This window comes from Chiroxiphia lanceolata, chromosome 1 (assembly GCF_009829145.1).
Source record: "Chiroxiphia lanceolata isolate bChiLan1 chromosome 1, bChiLan1.pri, whole genome shotgun sequence".
Taxonomy (NCBI): domain Eukaryota; kingdom Metazoa; phylum Chordata; class Aves; order Passeriformes; family Pipridae; genus Chiroxiphia; species Chiroxiphia lanceolata.
The window spans coordinates 153,622,234-153,644,450 of NC_045637.1; the positions used below are offsets into that span (position 1 = coordinate 153,622,234).

Below are 22,217 nucleotides of genomic sequence, written 5' to 3' on the forward strand. Positions count from 1 at the left end.
ATGATGGTGACCTCAGGCTTGAGGATGGACTAAACGTTTCCAACTCTATTTTCCATGGTTACACTGGAAGTTGAAGACTGAAGCAATCCTTGTGTTATTGATAGACACAAAGATGAAAAGGTCTGGGCAGTAAAGCAAAGAAATCAGCTGCCTGAATTCAGACCTACTGAATTTCCAGGTGAGAAAGAGGCTGAAAATACTTCTGACTGTCCTGTGTTAATAATAAAAATAAAAAGTTTCCCGTTCTTCCAAAGAAGGTTGCAGATAAATTTGACTGAAGACTGTGAGTTATTCTTTCACTATAATGCTGAGTATTCTGCCACACTTGGATGCAAATCTACATTATCCTAGGTCGGAGTTATATAGAAAAGTTGCATTGAACCAAAATCAAAAATTATTTCTCAAATCCTAAAGCAGCTTGAAATCTAATCATCCTTTTCAAGAAGTATGAATATTCTTGCTGCTCCACCTCTCTAAGCTCAAGTTAAAAGTGAGTAAAACAGAACAAAAAAAGCAAGTGTGTTGTATCTTCAGCCTTTGGCGTGGTGCAAAGCTGTGCACCAACAAGAGCAGGGAGAAGAAAACAGGGAAAATATTAGTATAATCAATGGAACTGTAATTCTAGTGAGAATTAGATAAATATAACAATAAAAGAAGAAAATCTGTTATCAACAAAATTAATGATGGCAAGATTAGGGAAAGAACTCGTTGCGTGTTGGGACTGAGGCTTCCAGAGGAGAAGGGAGAAACATCCCACAAAAATCCCCCATTTCTCTTTCCTTTACCATGCACTGTCAGTGCTGCAGTTGTCTTCTCCTCTCCACACACACAGGTGTATTCCCCAGCATCCTTGACCTCCAGAGCGTGGATCAGCAGCTGTGCTGTGGTGCCCTCCTGCCTCACAGTGTATTTTTCACTCGGTTTGAGCACCTTGTGCTTCTTTTTCCACTCCACGGGGGCAGGTCTGGACAGTTCACACTGGAGGGTGGCTGTTCCACCTTCTGTGGCTTCCTCGTTTGTCATCTCCTTCTTGAAGTGCACAGGCAAGGCTGAGGAGTTCAAAATGAGCACAAAGTGTGACCATGGCAGCTACTCAAGCGACCACTTAGCTGTGGTCTGTCAACCACGTGTGACAAGCAAAGCCTTTCCTAATCAAGCAGGATTGATGTGCCCTCTGAGAAACATAAAAGAGTGGCTTTGAAAGCAGGAAAACACCTTATTCATCAATATGAGGAGGGATTTTTTTATGGTAAAGTCCTTGGCATGAAATGGAGAACCACAGCAAGTCTCAACTTCTCCAGACCTGCAAGACTGAGCCCTACATTCCTTGGATATTGCCTGCCAGAATGGAAAATAAAGCCTGACCAGAGTGTCTACATTCTGTTGGAATACAATTAATTGCTTTAGAAGTTCACAAATGAAACTTTATCTGAGGCATCAACTTCTCCTTTCCTTGAGACCGTGAGGGACCTTTAAATGTCCCTTCCAACACAAACTATTCTGTGAATTCTGTTCCTCCTCAGACAGTGGTCAGGCAGAACTGGACCCTCGAGTTATTCTGAAACACTTAAAAACTGCATCAAAAATATCTCAGCAACAAATTATCCTCTCAGCTTTAGGATTTCAGATTAGAATCTTCACAACCACCATCACAATAATATGAGCTCCCATTTCTTAGCAGCTACTACTGAATATGAGCATCAAAGAAATGAGTTAATACCAAGATGAATATCTCAGATTTTTGCCTTAACACCTGACCTGTGCCCGGTACTGATCAGTCCATTCAGGCATTTATGTCCAAGCACATATTGCTAAATTCATCAGAAATGAGGCTGCACTTTCAGAGCTGACACTACTAAGCTCTTAGAAAAATAACTGTTTGAAAACAACCCCTTTGAATTTGTTACATATTTCCTTTTTCTTTACCGTTCACTCTCAGCGCGGCCGTGGTTCTCTGATCTCCACAGCAGCACGTGTAATCCCCAGCATCTGCCAGATCCAAATCACGGATCACCAGCTCAGCAATCGTGCCCTGGCACCTCATGGTGAACTTGTCACCTGTCCCCAGGGCTGTGTCTCCTTTCCTCCACCCCACGGCGGCTCCGGGCTTGTTCAGTTCGCAGCAGAAAGTGGCCGTGCCTTTTTCCGTGCCTTCCACGTTCCTCAACTCCTCTTTGAAACGTGGAGGGAGGGCTGAAGGTCACAGGTGAAGAGAGAGCACTTTAAAAATCGAGGGAAAACTGGGTCTTAACTGCTCCACTGAGTTAAAGTCTTTTGCTCTATAAAGGTTTAGAACATAAAGTTCTTTACCCGAGAGGCAAAGAATGATTTCAGGGGGCACCCCTGCCTTGTGCTTTGCAATGGATCACACTGAACATGTCACACTGATTAATAATAACTCCAAGAACCATAAAAGACTGACTTTGGACAGCTGGAAAACACCTTATTCATGTCACAGGGGGTTTTTTTATGGTATGATCCAGGGCATGAAATGGAGCACCACCCCAGTCTCAGCTTCTCAGCGCTCACTGATTTGGAAATCAGTGTTGTAAAACTATAATTTCAGTATTTGCAGGGGTGTTTTAAAGGCAGTTTAGGATATAACAACACAAAACTGATCCCAAGATCGCAAGGAACTATTCACAGCTCTTTCTTAAAACCAGCTCAATAATTAAAATGAACACTATGTCATTTAAAATTACAGGCTGCAATGCTTTCATAACTTTTCAATTCCATTCCAGAGAAAAACCCAACTGAAATCTCAGTGATATGCCCTAAAGAAATTAATTAGTGGAAATAATCCAAGTGCTATTTATGACTTCATCAAGCTCTTCGTAGTCTGCTTCCAGACTCCGTCAACGGGAAAGAGCAGGAACTGAAAGGATGTTATTCGTGAGTCCCAAGGGAAGGACTTTTAGTGGAAGATGTTCCCAGTGGTTGGTACAGCTGTCATAACAATTTAAAGTAATAGATGGGACCAAGACCAGACTGTGATCCCCCATGAGGCTACAGATGACAACACAGAAAACTCCTAATAAACCCAGATATTTTACCATGCACTGTCAGGGAAGCTGTGGTTGCCTTGTCTCCACACACACACGTGTAATCTCCTGCATCCTGTTCCTCCAGGCCATGGATTGTCAGCTCAGCAACGGTGTCCTTCAGCCTCATTTTGTACTTCTCACTAGGCTGGAGCACCTCCTGCCCTTTCCTCCACTCCACTGGGGCGGGTTTGGTCAGCTCACACTGCAGAACAGCCGCCCTGCTTTCCGTGGCTTCCACAGGGGCAAGATCCTTTTTGAACAGTGCAGGCAAAGCTATGGGGTGTGATATAAACAGAGAGGGCATCAAAACCATCAAACAGACCTTGAGGAACTCAGAGTTAGGTGCTGAGGCCAGTCCTTCACCATTACACAGGAAGACAAATCATACAGTCTGGAAAACTGCATCTGTTAGAAAACTACTGCAGGATCCCTCAGGGATGTTACTGCCATGACCTGCTTATAACACTGATTTGTCAGCATACTCATCACTTCCCAGATGATTCCAGTAGTCCTCTCACCTATTTCAGTCTGAAATCATCTATCTTGAATATCAAAGACCTGCCTTTGGATTGGAAATCCTCAACCCAGGTGACAGCACTGCCATCCGGAGATCCCTACCTTTCCTAACACCATAACTTATCCTTTTGGCTGAGAAAATAAATTAGTAACATAACTTCAGGTGCACCTTTAAGCCACAATTTCCAAGGACATAAATGTCTCTCATATCAGAGATACAGGGCTTTTTTATCAGCATTCAAGTTGCTTTTTGCCACTGAAGTATAAACAAAGAGACTTACACTGGGATGGAAGTGCTGGGTCAGAGAAGGGGAGGAACAGAAATAAACTCCAGGTGGAAGAAGGAAGAGGAAGTAAAAGTGTGCAGAAAATCTAGGAGAAGAGTTTTGACTCCACAGTTGTCCATCTGTCCTTACAACTACCTTATCCCTTAAGATATATCTCAAATAAAACCTATTCTCTTATCTATTGGATTGTACATGAACTACTTCTTCTGGAGGGGCAACCAGAGCTCATCATTGTTCACCAAAGCAGACACAGGAACAAAATCTGTCCCACTACCCCCTAAGACAGGATCTGCAGAATAATGCTATGGGGTGGGGTTTATTTAATTTATCCTCAGCAGGATACATCAAAGTCCTGCAAAAGAGGAGGACAGTCATTCATTCTTGAATGGAAAAACCTCTCACTAACTGAGCTCAGCAGTTTTAAAGAACTTTCCAGGTTAAGCACCAAAACCCACTGACAGCAGTGACACACAAGGACAAACCCTCTAAGAATAATCTTGCTGCTGAGGTCTTTTAAGTGCCCAAGATGAAAAATTCTCATAACTCTTCTTTACTTTGCTATGAAGCCACCAGTTTTGAACTGACAGACAGTGGGAGATGGGATGAAACACCACCAGCAAACCAAGAAATAGTGCTGCAGAATCAAAACATCAAAGTGAGTGGGAAAGAGAGAGAAAAGAGATGTCCTGGAGACCCTGGAATCACAACCCAGAATGGCTTTTTTACCGTGGACTGTCAAGACAGCCGAGGTCTTCTGCTCTCCACACACACAGGTATATTCTCCTGTGTCTTGCACCTCCAGATCTCGGATCAGCAGCTCTGCAGCCGTGTCTTCTTGTCTCATCCTGAACTTTTCACTGGGTTTGAGTGTCTTGTCCCCTTTTTTCCACTCCACGGGGACCCCGACCTTGCTGAGCTCGCAGTGCAGGGTGGCTGTTCCACCGTCTGTGGCCTCCCTGTTCTTCAACCCTTCTTTGAAAAATGCAGGCAGAGCTGAAGGACAGCAACATGAGCAGTGAGATGTAATGCTCCAAAGAGTTAAAATTATGTTTAACTTCCCATTTTCCCTCTTATCTTTTCGATACAAGAACACAGATTTTCGAGAGTCTCCATGAATCAGTATTAGGAAAGAAATGTCGTTACCAGGAAAGGATTTAAAGCTTCCAGCCATCCATAGAAGTATTTAACATGTACTTAGAGTCATAAATCAATACAAACAGAAGTAGAAAGCCCTTTTTTTTTTCCCTGTGAAATTTCAAGCAAAAAGACTAGTTTGAAATTTCTGAGGGGAAAAAAATGGTTTTCTTATATGACTTTTTAAACCGTAAGGGGAGGATGTTTGCTGTGTTTTCACATCCTCAGGCAAACACAGAGACATTTCACATTTAAAAAAAAAATAAAAATGAAACACTGGAGTTTCATTCTAAATGTCAGTTTGAAATGAAGTTGTTCATTTCAATACAGGGTAGGAAAACAAGCATTTTCACCTGAACTGACATACCCTTTCGAAGATGTCAGGTTCAGTAAAAATCAAAGCTCTCCCTTTTGTCCTCCCTTAGAAGATTTGGGCTTTTACACAGGATACCAACTGAATGCCATGACAACTGGGCTGTAAGCATAAAATCACCTTGTTGTCTCAGGAATGAAGTGTGGGCATAAGATTCCATGGAACAACCTCACCTTTGGGAATTTTATGAGACCTTAAAAGAAAAATCCCTAAGTCATAACACCCCTTTGAGGAAAGACAATTTTTGGCTTGAGCGTAACGGGGAGTCTAATAAAGGAACTTTCAAGGTAAGAGCAAAATGATGGCTCCTTAATTAAAACAGTGGGAACAACCCTGGTTGGCTCCCTCTGAGCTCGGACCCCGATACCCCTCTTGTGCCACACATTCCAGCTGATGGAACTGTGGATAAAGCTCTGGCAGAAGAAGGAGACGGGAGTGTGACCTGTCCAAATGAGCAGAGAAAACAGGATAGTTACTTCCAGTGTGCGCCTTGTTTTGTTTGTTTTACCATGAACTGTCAAAACTGCCATGGTCTGCTGGTCCCCACACACACAGGAGTAATTCCCAGCGTCCGCCGTGTCCAGGTTCTGGATCGTGAGCTCAGCAGCGACACCTTCCCGTTTCATTTTGTATTTGTCACTTGGCTTGAGGGTCTTGAATCCCTTCTTCCACTCCACCTTGGCAGCTGCCTTGTTCAGCTCACAGTGCAGGGAGACACTTTTACCTTCAGTGGCTTCTCGGTCTGTCAGTTCTTTGGTGAAAAGAGCAGGCAGGACTGCAGAGTAAATGCAACATGGACATGGCATCAACCCTGAGAAAGCCTGACCCAAGATCTAATCACTCTCTTATCTCCCAGAAGCCATAAGACCTTCTTCATCTCCTCTAGGATTTTGTTCCTCCAATCTCTAATGCTTCAAAAGACAATTCAGTCTGATTTTTACTTTGTTTTTTCTTCCTCATGCTTTAAAACATTCTTTAAAAGTAAGTCTATCTGAAAAAATAGTTGACAAGTCATCTATCCTTTCCTTTATATACCATAAAATCAGAGGCCACATTTCTATATGAGACCCAGAGCATTTTGTTTCCCTTGAGAAGAGCAACAGCTCTACAGAAGTGCCTGATTTATGGCATTGTCTGAAATAAATAGAGCCCCTTAAAGCAGAGCAGTCACAAACATGCTGTCAGTGTTCTGCAGAGATAAAGTATTTGCTTTGGAAGAGTTAAGTCAAAATTGGTCAAAATGGAGCTGGGAATAGCAGGAGTATTAAAAAAAAGGTTGTCCTTGTGTAGCAGCATATATTGAGGGAAACTTGTTCCCCTTAGGAGCAACAAGTGTGACAGTGTAAATCAGAAAAAGTAAATATTGTTCCCACTTTTAGGTCAATCCCTGTAGGAAAACTTCTAAACAAGCAGCTATTCTGGACTAGGGAGGTTGTGTTGAGCTGGGGGCCTGTGCTCACTCAGCACCCAGGAAGACAAACAGCACATCAAGAGGGCATCAGGTGAAAGGAGAAAGAGAGAGAGATAAGAAAAACAGGAGAGGAAAATTAATCAGCAGAGGGGAGGGTAGGAAGTATACAGGGATCAGAGGAAGCAGAAGAAAAAGAGGAAGAGGTCTTGGAATCACACAGGTTTGCTTGGGCACGTGCTGAGAAATTCTTTTTTACCATTTACTGTCAAAGCAGCCGTGGTCTGTCGGTCTCCACACACACAGTGGTAATCACCAGCATCTGCCAATCCCAAATCCTGGATCCTCAGCTCTGCAAAGGGACCTTCCTGCTCTATTTTGTATTTTTCACTTGGCTTGAGGACCACATTCCCCTTTTTCCACTCAACTGGGGCCGATTTGCTCAGTTTACAGTGCAAAGTCACTGCCTCCCCCTCTGTAGCTTCCTTGTTCATCAGTTCTTCTTGGAAGAGGACAGGCAAGGCTGAGGGATGCAATACCAACAGAAAGGGAATCAGCATTGGAATGGAATGAACTGGACTGTGCTGTAAGTTACTGGGCTCAGTGTATACATTTAACCAAAAATGCATTATTTCTGGGTGTGTGTTGTTGAAATGGGGGTGAAACCTCCTAGAAGAGAGAGAAAAAAATTAAAGAAAACAATATACATCATAGATGTGCTGCAAAAAAAGCACAAGGGAATATCCTCCAACAGGATGACTCTTTGGTACCACAGAGCCAAGAACACGAAACCTCTAAGAAAACACACTGACCAAGCTTTGGCTGACCAGAAAATGCTGCAATTTAAGGTGTGTTTGGGGCTTAGAGAGAAACATGGGTAGGACAGTTACCATTCACTCTCAGAGCAGCCGTTGTCTTCTGGTCTCCACACGTGCAGGTGTAGCTCCCGGCATCCGCCAAGTCCAGGTCTTGGATAACCAGCTCAACAAAGCGCCCTTCCCGTCTCATTTTGTACTTTCCATTTGGCTCCAGCACCTTCCCATCCCTGCTCCACTGGACCGAGCCCCCGGGCCGGCTCAGCTCACACTGCAGCGTCGCCGTCCCGCTCTCCGTGGCCTCCTCGTTCCTCAGCTCCTTCTTGAAACGCACTGGCAGGGCTGGGAGATGCAGAATGGAAAGGGGTTGCAACCCAAGACCCTGCTCAGATCTCTGCTCAGAGGCTCACTCGTTATTTGTTGTGTATCCACCCAAGCCTTCTTCCAACACCCTCTGTCCTTAAGCACATCCCGTCTTTTTTTTCATGGATGGTGAAAGAAATTTTCTAGTAACTTGTTCTGTGGGAATTGATTCATGGTCTTGATTGGGATCATGCATTTGAATGACAAGCTCATCCTCATCATTAAACCCTCCTTAACAGAAAATCCCAAGGAATCTTATGTTTCCATGTTAATTCAGGAAAACACACGTGCAGGACAGCTCCCTTCACTTGAGGAAAGGTAAGAAGACAACACACACACACACATATATCCAACACTGAGCATAATGAAAGCTGACTGAGGATGAAGACTGGGGACAGGAGTGACATGGTAACATGAAAAAGAGGATGGATGAAAGCAGTGGAAGCAGGACATGGAGGTGGGTGCTGTGAGGGAATGTACAGAGAGGAGGAGGGAAGAGGTGGACAAAACCATTCCAGAGTTTCACAGGTTATTTCTGCCTTTTTACCATTCACTGACAAGGTTGCCGTGGTTTTTTGGTTCCCCACTAGACATGAATATTCTCCAGCATCCTTTGGGTCCAGATCATGGATCAGCAGCTCAGCCACTGTGCCCTCCTGCCTCATCTTGTACTTGTTACTCGGCCGGAGAAGGGTTTGCCCCTTCCTCCACTCCACGGGGGCCTCTCTGCTCAGCTGGCACTGCAGTGTGGCTGTCCCACCTTCCACAGCTTCCACAGGCTTCAGCTCTTCCTTGAAGAGCACAGAGGCAGCTGAGGAATGAAGCATTCTCAGTTTACTTTGGGAGCATCATCACCATCCAGTGACCTCATACGGGACCCAAAGCCAAACCAAATTCTCTTGGCACGCACAGCAAATGAGCTCTGACCTACCTGCACTTCCAGGACTCCATTTCTATTTACAATAAGACACCAAGAGTTTTGAACCAAATGAAAAGACAGCAATTATTTACCAATAATTAGAATGTCAAAGCAATTACCCTTTTGCTGCCCAAACACTGGTGGTCAAAGACACGTAAAAACTTGCTGAGAAAGTGGAGAAAAGAACTGCATATTCTTTAATAAAAGGTGTAGCTGCGGCCCTTCTTACCTCTTGGCTTAGAGCTTGGACAGTCGTCTCTATCCAAAGCATAAGAGACATTTCATAAGGAAAAAAAAGATATTTTGTTATCAGATATATTTGATTGATACGTTATAGCATGAAGTTACCATCCCAGAAAACACAACAGACCCTTTTGTTTGTACTCATCCCTATTTTTCCGAACTCTAAATGTGCAGGAGGTAGCAGGACCATGGCAAGGACAACAACAAATGGTCACAAGCAAGTGTCTCGTTCCTACCATGGATTTTGACTTGGGCTGTGCTCTGCTGGTCTCCAGTGTCACAGGTGTATCTTCCCGCATCTTCTGGCTCTGCATTATGAATCACCAGCTCTGCCACTGTCCCCTTCTGCTTCATTTCATATTTGGCACTTGCCTGGAGCGTGGCTCCTCCCTTCTTCCACACCACGGTGGCATCGGTTTTTGTGAGTTCGCAGCGCAAGGAGACGGACTTCCCCTCTTCCATATCCGTGTTCTCCAGGGCTTGTTTAAAAAGGACAGGCACAGCTGCAACACAGATCCAGGGATTAGGACATGCCCTCTTGACCTGGCTCTACGACAAGTGCCCCCACGAGAGCTGTCACCTCTTAAAACCAGCCCTTTTCCAAGTGAGCAGAGCAGCCCTTGAGCCTCCCTTGGCTGTGTGGCATCAACATGATCCTGCTTGGGAGCAGGAATAAATCTCTCCCCCAGATGTTATCATCTCACTGTGGATTCCTGGGAATATGGGGGAAGTTATTCCTCATTTTTAGTAAGGACCCTTTCAGAATCCCCTGGGCATCATCACCTAGTGAATTCCCTGCTCCTGCAGGGCTCTGAAACAATATTCATATCCTATATTTCTCCTACTCTCTGCTCCAGCACAAACTGCTTTTCCTATGTCACTAAAGCTACTGTATTTGTTAAAGGCCATTGGGGAGTGCAGATGGCACCTGAGAGCCTTTAAAAAGGATGTTTGTGGGAGTTTGGGGGTCTAAAAATTAATCACTTGGCCACCTGCAATTTTTCACGGACTGCATTTATGTTTTCACATTCTTGTGCTCCAACACTACTGGTCTCCATCTGTAACTCCATTCTTAACCCCAGCCATGTAAAACAGCTCATAGGTCAGGAAATACGGCACGTAGGACATAGAAAAATAATCCTCTGCTCTCCACTTAATTAGTTTTTGTTCAGGGGGAAGTTACAGATTTAAAACCCCAAACACAGAATGTGACATGATGTGAATTAAATACATACAGGTGATAAAAACTGTGCAACATTGCCTTTAAATTCTACATGTAAAAGATGGCACTGCCACAAAAAAAAAATGAAGTATTATGTGATTCTTGTTTAATAGACCTATTAAGCATGTGATTAAGGATGTGTTTAGTGTCTCTAACTCTACCCACCGTTCACTTTCACCCGGGCAGTGGTTTTGAGCTCCCCAGAGCTGCAGGTGTATTCCCCAGCATCCATGGATTTGAGGTCTCGGATAATGAGCTCTGCCACAGTTCCGTGCTGCTTAAATTCATACTTCTCACTGGCATGGAGGACAGTGTCTCCCTTCATCCATTTCACTGGGGCACCAGGTTTGCTGAGCTCGCAGGTCAGCTTGACCTGTTTTCCTTCTTTAGCCTCTTCGTTTTGGAGCTCTTGCTTGAAAAGGAGTGGCTTTTCTGAAAAAGATGTTGAAGGAAACACGTGAGACTGGCAGTCATCCTCCCCCTTTTAGCATCAGACTTTGTTCTTGAGACAGAAAACTGCAGGAATGGAAAAGCACCGGCAAACAGCAAACAGATTCTGACATCTCACATCTGGCTGCCAGCACTTCACAGCAGCAGAAAAAAAAATTGAGGCCATATGTTTATTTTCCTTTTAACCGCTGTCTGCACTATTGGAGACATTGCTGCTATCACTGCTTTCATTATTAACATCAGTGGCAGACTCTGCACTGCTATAAATGGCACAAACTGTGTCACAGATGGGTGCTCAGGGCTGGACCACTGGCACAAAACCCATAAAACTTCAGGAGGTCAACTCACACACAGCACGGAGGACACAGCAATGGCAAAGCACTTTCTGTCACAACCAGCAGGATTGATTTATCATGATTAAAAAAAAACCACAAACAAACAAACCCATAATGTATTTTTTACCCAACATGAACACAGACTTAAAACCAGCACAGAGCAAACACAGAGGGGGAAGCACAGCTGTACATGGCAGGGTCCCTGGGGAGCTTCATCCGCAGGGTCTGTCACAGCCTGGGATTCAAGGCTTCAAGCTGAGCTAGGGCAGGGAAGGAACTTACTGGAAAAATACCTCAACTGAAGTGTTCTCCCTTTAGATAATGAAAAAAAAAAAATCCTTCCTGAATTCTGCTGTCTTATGAATATGCAAGTCTTATGAATATGATTTGAGATGCACCTAATTTGTGGCTGTTGAAAAACTACAGCTTGTTCTTTTGTTTCCCTTTTACTTCTAGTTTGGGACACTCAGTGTCACATGACCACTGAATTTTTTTCCTAATTTTTCCTACTTTTTTCCCTTCTTTTTTTCCTAATTTTTCCTACTTTTTTCCCTATATTTGCATTCTGCTGTTCTGATGTGACTTTAATAGAAAAGTTCCCTAAAGGAAAGCTCCAAAGGTGCAATTTGTTGTAGACATCATTATGACTTGACTTCTTCACATCTCCTGGTGATCCGAATCCATGTGTTTCAACCCCACACCCCTCTCAGTGAAGGGAAAAAAAAGGGGCTGTGGTGGAACATTACCAATGTGATTTTCTTCTAACAGAGAATTGTTCATCATGGGTGAGATCCAGGTCCTACTGAAGCCAACACAGACCTTTCCTTTGTGTGTAATGGGTCTTGAGGAAACATCTTTGTGTAGAGAAAGACAGAGAAAATTGGGACCTTTAACCACCACCTCTTCTTCACTACATCATCAAGGTCTTCTCTTTCCTTGCACAGCAGACCTCAGCCTTAAGTTGGTTTGTTTCTTGGTGCTCTGGATAAACCCTGTGAGCAGCTTGTCCTCCCAACTCCACGCTCTGAGGTTCAGGTTGACCATTCCAACAACCCAAATGCTTTTCTCTGTTCACACTGAATCCTCTAATCCCAGTGCAGGTTCTGATCCTGCATTCCATGTGTCAAATACTCCACAGGATATCCACTGCTCTGGTTAAACACAACCTGTGCCTTTAACAGCCTTCTGTACCTGCTCAAACCTGCACAGGTGATTTAAGGCACAGAAACTTGAGCTCCTCCTAAACCTCAAGCTGGGGCAATGACTCAGGACAGGCAGGAGCAGTTGTAAGGTGATTATAGATAAGCCCAGTTCTAACTCAAAGAATTGCACTAAAGGCTCATCTAAGAAGAGAACTTTTGCTTCAGCTTAGATAACAACCCTTTAGATCATGGAATCGTAGAAGAGTTTGGGATGGAAAGGACCTTTAAAGGTCATCTAACCCAACCCCCTGCAATGAGCAGAGACATCTTCAATCAGATCAGGTTGCTTCAAGCCCCATCCACCCTGGCCTTGAATGTTTCCAGAGATGGAGCATCCACCACCTCTCTGGGCAACCTCTTACAGTGTTTTACCACTTTCATTGTAAAAAACCTTCTCCCTTACACGTAATCTAAACTGTTTTTAATCTAAATGGTTTTTAGTTTAAAACCATCACCCCTTGCCTTATCAAACAGGATGGCACCTCCTGCCATTAATTACTCTGACCTAGATGTTAGGTGATGATTTAGGACCCAAACCATCACTCCAAAATTATAATATTAATTAGTAACTCCAAGTTATTACCCCTGACAGGAATAACTGCACTGCTTTTAGCTGCTCCAGCCTCACACATCTGCCACTGCCTCTTCTGCCCTGTGAACAACAAGCTTGGCTTCAAATCCCAACCAGATGATGTTGTACTTGGAAGAATTCCTGAGGCTTTTCCCACCTTTGCACCACTTTACAGGCCTGTCTGATTTGGAGGTTTCACAGTGAAGGAAGGATCACATCCTCTCCCTCACACTCTCCAGTATCAATCAGCTCCTTTGTGAAGGCTCAGGGCTTCTCTAGAATCACTTAAAATCCATCTGAGATGTTTCAGAAGATTCTCAGATCACAAGTAATCCATGAGGTTTGCATCCAGGATTACTTGTATCAAAGCTGCAGGTCAAGGTTATTGACAAATAATTGGGTGTTTGTGTCCCTAAAGCCTCAGGAAGCACCAGTGATGCCATAAACTGTTGTTTAAATACCCATTGACATCTGGGAGAAACTGAGAAGACAATATTCCTGTTGAGGAACATAAATAAAACCTCTCTCACTTCCCAGTAAATAGCAGTAAGACTGAAGCACAATTTTTCTAAGCCTTTTCCCATGGTAACTGATTAGTTTGAACCTTTTACATGAATGTGGAAAAGTTAATTCTGCATGAATTGAGGTGCAATACAGGTTTCTCTCATCTAGAGCAGGTCTCAGTAGAACAAGTCCTCTAAAAATCAGATAGCTCAGATGGGTCATTTAGGGTGTTTCTGTAGCCTCTGGAAGGTGACAGACATCTCCAGAAAACAAATATTTAATTCCAAAATAGGCCAGTGGGACAGAGAAACTCCCTGGAAGTGCTTATCTTTCTACTCAGCTTATAGAAGTAACCTAAGGTAGATACCAATAGTTAAATTGGCCGATGTAAATCTCCTCCCTCCCAGTTTAAGGCTCTTTAATTCCTAAAAATTCAATCAAGCAGGAGAGCAAAACCTGGTTATGGTACTACAACATTACATACTAGTCTTTTGCAAATAAACCCTTTCATTTTCCTTCAGAAAATAAACAAAACAAAACAACAAAAAAACCCGCAACCCAACCCGAAAAGAAAATCAAAAAAAACTCCCACCAACCACAAACATAATAATCTATTTTCATTTCTGTAGGTTGGAAAAATTTGGGTACCTTTTCAAACTCTGAAAAAAGAAAAATATTCTTTGAAATAAACGAGGTGGTTGTGAAAAACGAGGCTGTGATCTGACACGGGGGAGGCAGTGTGTTTTTTATCTCTGGGCAACAGAAATATTTACATTTCCAGGAAGAAAACTTGTCTCTAATCCCACATTCTTGGGCTGCTTGGCATTCATTTTGTTTCCTTGCCGTAGAAGTAGACTAACACTGCAGTTTTAACTCGCTTTAACTTTTCCAGAGAAAACAACCCATTGTCAAGAATGAATAGCAGAGAACAACGTGCAATGTTGCCTTTTAAACAGCGAAAATCCAAATTTAAAACTTATTGCTTGCACTCGATTTTTTTTCATTGAACTAATTGATTCCTCCTCGTTAATCAGCACCTTATCAGCCCACTCAAGGAAAACTGAACAAGGCCTCCAATGAACCATCATTCCCACCTAAGATCCAATAAACACTCCAAGGGTTGTCCAGGATTACAACGTGTTCATTCTCCAGCTGTAATTTCATTATATGAAAGTAATTCTGTTCTTGAACATAGACAGATAGACATATGATGGGGCTAAATTTGTAGCATTTTTTGTCCTTTCTTTTTTCCTTTTTATTTTTTTTTTTCCACCTACCCACGTTAACCCCGCTTATTTCCGCTCGTTATTTTCCTCTCCTGCAGGTTTTTTATGACGGATTTACCTTTCACAACCAAACTGGCAGATGTTTTCTTATCACCAGCTTCAAATGTAATGACCCCCGAGTCCTTCAGTGAGAGCTTTCTCAGCGTTAGCAGGTGATATCCCCCAGGCTGGGACTGGATCTCATTAAGTTCATTGGTATGGAGTGGGGTTTTATCCAAAAACCACTGCACTCTGCTACAGTCTACGGGAGAGATTCTGCACTTGAACGTGGCAGATTCTCCTTCTAACACAGTGACATCTTCCAGGTCTTCTGTTATTAGCACTTTCTGGCCTGAAAGGAACATAGATACATCAATTACTGGAATCTTCCGCTTCTAGCATGAAAAGCCATATGGAAAACTCCCAAGGATTTCCCATGTGAGTTTTTTTTTCAAGAAAGAAATATGTTCATGATACAGAAGACTGAAACATAATCCCCCTGATACTGAACACAGAACCCACTCAACAGGAAGAGAATATATACAGGACACGCACACCAAAATAGGATGAGGACAACTTTAAAGCACCAGAAAACATAAAGCAGAACAAGTAGAATGCAGATCCAGTGTTATAAACCTTCTCCTAATTAAACTACCTGGAAAGTTTGAAAGGATGGGTCTCTGACAGCATTATTGGGCTCTAGACATCACTGAGCACATAATCCCTCCCATGACAACTTCTGGTTTTTTCTAGAGCAAATATAACTTGATTTCTATGGGATGGGACCACAGAGCCTCCACCTTCTTTGAGCTCAGTCCAACCATAAGCACAGTGGGAAGGGGAGAGAGTGTCTGACTGCAGCTTTGGTAAAAAGAAACAAAACATCTGCCCCAAAAACCTGCCTGTATAAATAGATATACACCTAACTAGAAATAAATATATAAATATATATATATATATAAAGATAAACCTAACTATAAATATACATAAAATAAGGTTATTGCTGTATACAAAAACACCTCTGATGTTCCTCCTACTTACAAAACTAGTAAAGGGATTTTTTAGTTTTATCTTCTTGACAGTTAAGTATTTTCTCCACTCAGAAAAGTTGCTGTTAGAAAACTCACAGTGTATTCAGGTAGCTCAGAGCCTGGCATTATGAGGGGGATTAAACACATTTCTTTGCTTCTCAACATCTGCTCGAGCAGATGATCAGAGGTGGAGGAGTCTGACTTCACCCCCTTGTTTTAAAAAACATAACAATTAGCAAGTGGACACTGCCACTGCATCTCCATCTGACTGTTCTGGAATCATTCCTCCTGTTCTCTTCATTGTTTTACCAATTTCCTCTCAGGGGTTTCTCCCATCCTGAGACCTGTGAGGAACAGTAGCAATCAGATCTCCTTCCCTCCACTCAGACACTGCCCTGCCACCAGCATTGGCCACCACAGCTCATTCACTGCCCAGAGAGCCAAAAAAACCCTACTGTACTGGTGGTGCTCTTCAGGGGCAGGTTGGGTTGTTCCCTTCACCTCTGAGGTGCAGAGGGACATGAAGCACTTAAAGGTTCTGGTCCTGGAGATGCTCCAAGGGCTGGAGCCCCTCTGCTCTGGAGCCAGGCTGGGAGAGCTGGGGGGGTTCCCCTGGAGAAGAGAAGGCTCCAGGGAGAGCTGAGAGCCCCTTGCAGGGCCTAAAGGGGCTCCAGGAAAGCTGGAGAGGGACTTGGGATAAGGTCCTTGGAGGGACAGGACAAGGGGGAATGGTTTTAACTGAAAGAGAGCAAGTTTGGATCAGATTTTATGGAGAAATTCTTGGCTGGGAGGGTGGGGAGGCCCTGGCACAGGTTTCCCAGAGAAGCTGTGGCTGCCCCATCCCTGGAAGTGTCCAAGGCCAGGTTGGATGGGCCTGGAGTATCCTGGAATAGTGGAAGGTGTCCCTGCCCACGGCAGGGGGTTGGAATGAGATGATCTTTAAGATCCCTTCCAACCCAAACCATTCTGTAATTCTATGGATCATTATTAACTCATCACCTCTTAGAAACCACTACTGGGAAGAGGTACCAAGGGACACAAAGAAAAGCCTGGATGCAGAATGATTTTCTAACAGCAGGCTCTCTGAACCCTGTCCACTGTATGTTCACAGAGAAACACCAGCCCCTCCTCACACCAGCATTTTGGGGTTAAATCACACCCAAAACACTCCAGGTGTAATTGCTTCAAGTTGCTTGGCACGTCCAGCTCCACATCTGTATTTTTGCCTACATATTCCTTACATCATGGGCGAGCCAGAGCCAAAAATCCATGGATCTGCCACCCACATGCAGAGAAACGGGTGTGCCTGTGCATATAATGTTTCCCACGGAGAAACGGGACGTACAGTCACATTCCTCCCACTCGTACCTTGCACGACCAGCTTGGCTCTGGACTGGGCATCACCAATGTCACAGCTGTAAGTGTCACTGTCGCTTTTCTCCAGGTTCTTTATGGTCAGCTGGAGGTCTCGTCCCTTCTGCGTGATCTCGTATTTCCTGCCGGCCCTGAGCTCAGCGATGCCTTTCCTCCAGACCACAGAGGATGCAGCTCTCTCGCTCTGGCACGTGAAAACCGCGGTCCCACTCTCATCGACTTTCAGGTCTGAAAGCTCCTTGACAAAATAATTAGGTTTTTCTGGAAGGAAAAAAACGAATTAGAAAAAAAAATAAATAAACAAAAAAGGAGAGAGACAGAGACTGATTTGTTGCCCAGACTAGTCCTGAGCATGCAGGGTGGTCTTGGATTCCCAACTGCCCCCATTTGGAGAATTACAGAATAAAGAATCATAGAAGCATTTAGTTTGAAATAGACCCTTAAAATCATCAAGTCCAACCATTAACTTAACTCTACCAAGTCCACCACTAACCCATGTCCCCAAGTGCCACATCTACATGTCTTTTCAATTCCTCCAGGGATTGTGACTCCACAATTCTCCCATTTTAATGACTGACCTCCTGTTTTAATGCTAATACCCTCCTTTCTACGAAGAAATTTTTCCTAGTATCTAATCTAAGCCTCCCCTGCTGCAACTTGAGGCCATTTCCTCTCATCCTTTCAGATGGAATGGATCCAAGAAGATCACCAGGTCAACATCCTGTCACAGGACAGATCAGATAAAATATCTCCAGCAAAGCTTAATGCCATTGTCCAGGCACTAGTGAGGTCTCATGTTACAGAACACGCACAGTTTTCATGTCCCATGCTCAAAACAAATTAATTAAACTTGCTTTTTGGGTCATTACACAGGACACAAGATTCTTCAGTACCCACAAAGGTGGGTTTTTTCCTACCTAATTTTTTTTTTTTAAGCTTTTAACCAATAGTGTTTTTTGAAAACTAAAAATTGATCCTGTTTAGGAAGACAGAAGAGAAGAACACCTTGAGTAGGTTGTGGATATTTACACCAACCTCTGTCCCTGCCAGCCCCTCTTCACTCTTCAACTGACCTTGCACTGTGATCCTGGCTGTTGTTTTGGAGCTCTCTGTCTCACAGGTGTATTCCCCACTGTCCTTGACCGTGGAGTCATGGATGATCAGGATGGCCCGTGTTCCCTCTTGCTGCAAGTCGTATTTCTGGCTTTTTCGGATTGCTTTGCCGTCCTTGTACCACCTGATGTTCACATCAGGTTTGGACAGTTCACAGCTCAGGTTGATGTCCTGCCCTGCTTGTGATGTTTTATCCTCCAGCTGTTTTGTAACCTCAGTTGGTTTCTCTGGAGAGGAAAAATTAAAAAAAGGACATTTGAATAAAAATCATTATCGCTATATGGTTGAGGTTTTTGCAATTCACATTATAGAATCACAGAATGGTTTAGGTTGGAAGGGACCTTAAAGATCATCGTGTTCCACCCCTGCAGGGACACCTTCCACTAGACCAGGTTGCTCAAAGCCCCTCCCTGGCACAGGTTGCCCAGAGAAGCTGTGGCTGCCCCACCCCTGGAAGTGTCCAAGGCCAAGTTGGACAGGGCTTGGAGCAACCTGGGCTAGTGGAAGGTGTCCCTGCCCATGGCAGGGGATGGAACTGGATGATCTTTAGTGTCCCTTCCAACCCAAACCATTCTGGGATTCTCTGATTCTATGAAAAAGGACTAATTGCAGGTTATGAACTATGTCTGAAAACCACCTATTTCTTCTCTCCATTGACCACCCAGGGAGCCTTAGGTGATTATCTCTGTGGAAGACAGTCTGGCTTGTAATTCCCTGTACACACTACCCAGTGTATCCAGTTCTCAAATATCTATTAAAAGCTTCAACCTTCCTCTTGTTTTTAAGGAAAAATCTCCTTCCTTCAAGGCTCGCGGTGAAGGTTCTTATTTACTTGGATCACAACGAGTGCTTGCTGACAAACCCTATGAAAATACACCCAGGAAATCAACCCCCAGTACCCTTCTGACCTCGTTACCTTTCACAGCCAGAGAAGCCTTGGAGGTCAGACCTCGGGCAGTGAACACGACCTCCCCCGCATCGTCGGGAGTCACCCTTTGGATGCTGAGGGTGTATTTCCGACCCGCGTTGGAGGCTTTAAACCTCCCCCCACTCTCCACTTTTCTCCCGTTCAGCGTCCAGCTGAAGTCATCGATGCTCTCGTGGGACAAAATGCACTCAAAGGTGCAGTCCTCTCCCAGCTGGATTTCGGTGTTCTTCAGCCGTTTGGTGATGCCGATGTTCAGTTCTGGAGGACGAGAAGCAGGTTAACACAACTAAGGGAAAAAGGGGTTTATGATGGTTTTGAGTAGTGATATTTTTAACTCCTAATAAGAGTGGTTTATCTGCTGGATTGGCAGGACAACACTGCATTCCTTACAGGTGTCTGTGACGCGGGAAGGATTTCTCGGGTATTATCCACCCAGAATCAGTACAAAGTTATAGAAAAAGGGAAATGTGAATCTCATGGCTCTGCTCTGGAAGGACTGAATGAAGAACAGCTCACTCAGTGGGGAAGAATCAAGATTTAATGTGGTGCAAGGGAGAAAAGATGTCAGAAAAGCAGCCCCTGGGATGACATGTGAGCTTCTTCTCCGTGCTCATATGAGAATTGAAACATTTGGATTTTTTAACTTGTTACTCCTCGTGTTCAAATCAGACAAACTCAAAATATTTCTCATTATTGATGTGAGTTTGGAGGCCACGAACAATTCTTTTTCCTTCAGGCACACACAAGGATTAGAGGGCAGGATGAACTGCTGGGTTCTTCAATAGACCATGTTGTCCCACTTTTGTGTTCCCACAATGGACTTTGAATTAAAATAAGAAACACAGGCTGCTTGAAGGAGGTTTTGCTGATTTTTTTCTTGTTAGTTGGGATTTTTTCTGCAAAATTATTCCCTCTTCTGGGAAGATTTCTGCACCTTATGGATGTTCAAGAAGGAAACATTGTCACTATATTCTTGACACCTGATTTTCACCGAAACACCAGATATACCTAAATCAATGAGTAACAGGGATTGTTCAAACATTGCAATGTTATGTGAGGATTAGGCAGGAGAAGATGTGAGATCAAGTTACCGGTCCCACCCATATTTCCAGCACCCCTTGACTGGCCATTGTCTACAATACTTACCCTGAACGCTGACCTTTGACTTGGCAACATCAGTGCCAATGTCACAGGTGTATAAACCTGCATCTGTCTTTTCAAGGTCGTGGATAAGGAGGCACAGGGTCTTCCCAGACTGTATCTCCTCGTACTTGTCACTAGAAGGGATCTTCACACCATCCTTTTTCCAAACAGGTTTGACCTTCTCTTTGGAGACTTCGCATTCCAGTTTAATCACACCTCGCTCCTCACCAAAAACGTCATCCAAGGCTTTCATGAAGACAGCAGGTTTCTCTGAAGGTTAAACAGGAAAAACAGAGAACAACCAGGATATCTAAGCTGAAACACTTTCAGTCGCCATCAAATATTGAAAGACAGATTAAGTAATGGCAATGCTGCTGACACCAAAGCAGAACCTAACCAGTGTCATCCACCAGCACCCCCAAGTCCTTCTGGGCAGGGCTGCTCTCAATCCCTTCATTCCACAGCCTTGATTCACACAGAGGTTGCTCTGGCCCAGGTGCAGCATTTTGCACGTGGCCTTGTTGAACCTCCAGAGGTTCACATGGGCCCATTCTTGAGCTTGGCCAGGTCCCTGTGGATGGTATCCCAACCCCACCACTCACCTTGGTGTCAAACTTGATGAGGCTGCACAAGAACATGTTAAACCACAGAAACTCAGCTGTGTGACTGAACTTTAAGACATATGAAGGACAGCAGCAAACTGCCTTCTCTTTGCTGATTCAGTTCAGCTCCAGAAACGACGTGTTAAAAGTCAGAGAATCAGAGAATATCCTGAGTTGGAAGGGACCCACAAGGATCATTGAGTCCAACTCCTGGCCCTGCACAGGACACTCCGACAACCCCACCATGTGCCTGAGGCCATTGTCCAAATGCTTCTTGAACTCAGACAGGCTTGGGGCTGTGACCGCTGCCCTGGGGATCCTGTTCCAGTGCTCAGCCACCCTCTGGGTGAAAACCTTCCTTCTGATATCCAGTCTAAGCCTCCCTCAACTCAGTGTGCCCTACCCTCGGTTGTACACCGAACCTCAGGTCCCTGCAGCCATAAATCTTTGGAAACAACAATTAATCAACTATATAGTATTGAAGAGACTTACAAGTACAGAATATTGCTCTTGAGACTGTCCTGATGAGTGAAAGGATGACAAAGATCTATGGAAAATTTTGGCAGGACATGAAAACAATTTTCCTTAGAAAAATGACCAACCACAAGAGAAATTCACACCGGAAGAAAACCCCTTCATGCCTTTCACTCAGCCCTGGAGGGATGAAGCTTTTAAGCAGGATTTCTGCGTGGATATGGCAAATAATATCTCATTGGCACCTCTTATTTGCATTCAGGAGGAGTGTGATGACAACCCACCTATGACCTTCAGCCTCACGCTCTCTGACACCTTGTCTGACTTCATTGTCACCGTGCCAGCGTCCTCAGGCTTCACCTGCTTCATGGTGAGCGTGTAGACCTTGCCGACGTTCTTGATGTCGTTGAAGTTGTTGGTGTAGAGGAGGGCGCCGTTGAGGAACCACTCCACGTCCTCGTCGTCGTGGGACAGCTCGCAGGAGAACACGGCAGAGCTGTCTTCCTCAACTTCCACGTCCTGCAGGTGTTTGAGGACTTCCACGTTCCGGGCTGCGGGAGACCAAGGGGCACCATCAGCACCATTATCATAAATCAGCTGTTACCACTGACAATTTCATACTGTTTGGGGTTAATCAGATGATTTAGTCTGGTCTCCTTCACACCGTGGATCACCTCATTTCATCTGCTTGGTTCTGCATTTGCTCCAACAAAAAAAAAAAAATCTATTAAAAAGACTATATCGTCTAGAACCTTCAGTTCTCTTTTTATGCATAAATCAGGTTTTCTTTTTTTCTTTCCCATTTTAATTTAAAAACAAGTCATTCTTTCTAAAGTGATGTTACAGAGATGTCTAAGTATCCCACGGAGCTCCAGCCCCTGAGTTCTAGTCTGCACACACA

At 44.1% G+C, this 22,217-nt stretch overlaps 1 protein-coding gene across 1 annotated transcript in view; it reads right to left on the reverse strand.

Moving 5' to 3' along the window:
- Positions 1 to 22,217, reverse strand: part of OBSCN (obscurin, cytoskeletal calmodulin and titin-interacting RhoGEF) — a 184,195-nt gene that overhangs the window by 102,421 nt on the left and 59,557 nt on the right. Inside the window, exons 28-43 of the mRNA XM_032686197.1 lie at positions 21,601 to 21,867; positions 20,244 to 20,510; positions 19,086 to 19,355; positions 18,130 to 18,396; positions 17,051 to 17,317; positions 14,731 to 15,003; positions 10,490 to 10,756; positions 9,339 to 9,605; positions 8,488 to 8,751; positions 7,653 to 7,919; positions 7,022 to 7,285; positions 5,863 to 6,129; positions 4,574 to 4,840; positions 3,054 to 3,317; positions 1,927 to 2,193; positions 786 to 1,049 (exon numbers count right to left, since the gene is read on the reverse strand). Coding sequence (XP_032542088.1) covers positions 786 to 1,049; positions 1,927 to 2,193; positions 3,054 to 3,317; positions 4,574 to 4,840; positions 5,863 to 6,129; positions 7,022 to 7,285; positions 7,653 to 7,919; positions 8,488 to 8,751; positions 9,339 to 9,605; positions 10,490 to 10,756; positions 14,731 to 15,003; positions 17,051 to 17,317; positions 18,130 to 18,396; positions 19,086 to 19,355; positions 20,244 to 20,510; positions 21,601 to 21,867 — 4,269 coding nt within the window. The remainder of the gene's footprint in view (positions 1 to 785; positions 1,050 to 1,926; positions 2,194 to 3,053; positions 3,318 to 4,573; positions 4,841 to 5,862; positions 6,130 to 7,021; positions 7,286 to 7,652; positions 7,920 to 8,487; positions 8,752 to 9,338; positions 9,606 to 10,489; positions 10,757 to 14,730; positions 15,004 to 17,050; positions 17,318 to 18,129; positions 18,397 to 19,085; positions 19,356 to 20,243; positions 20,511 to 21,600; positions 21,868 to 22,217) is intronic.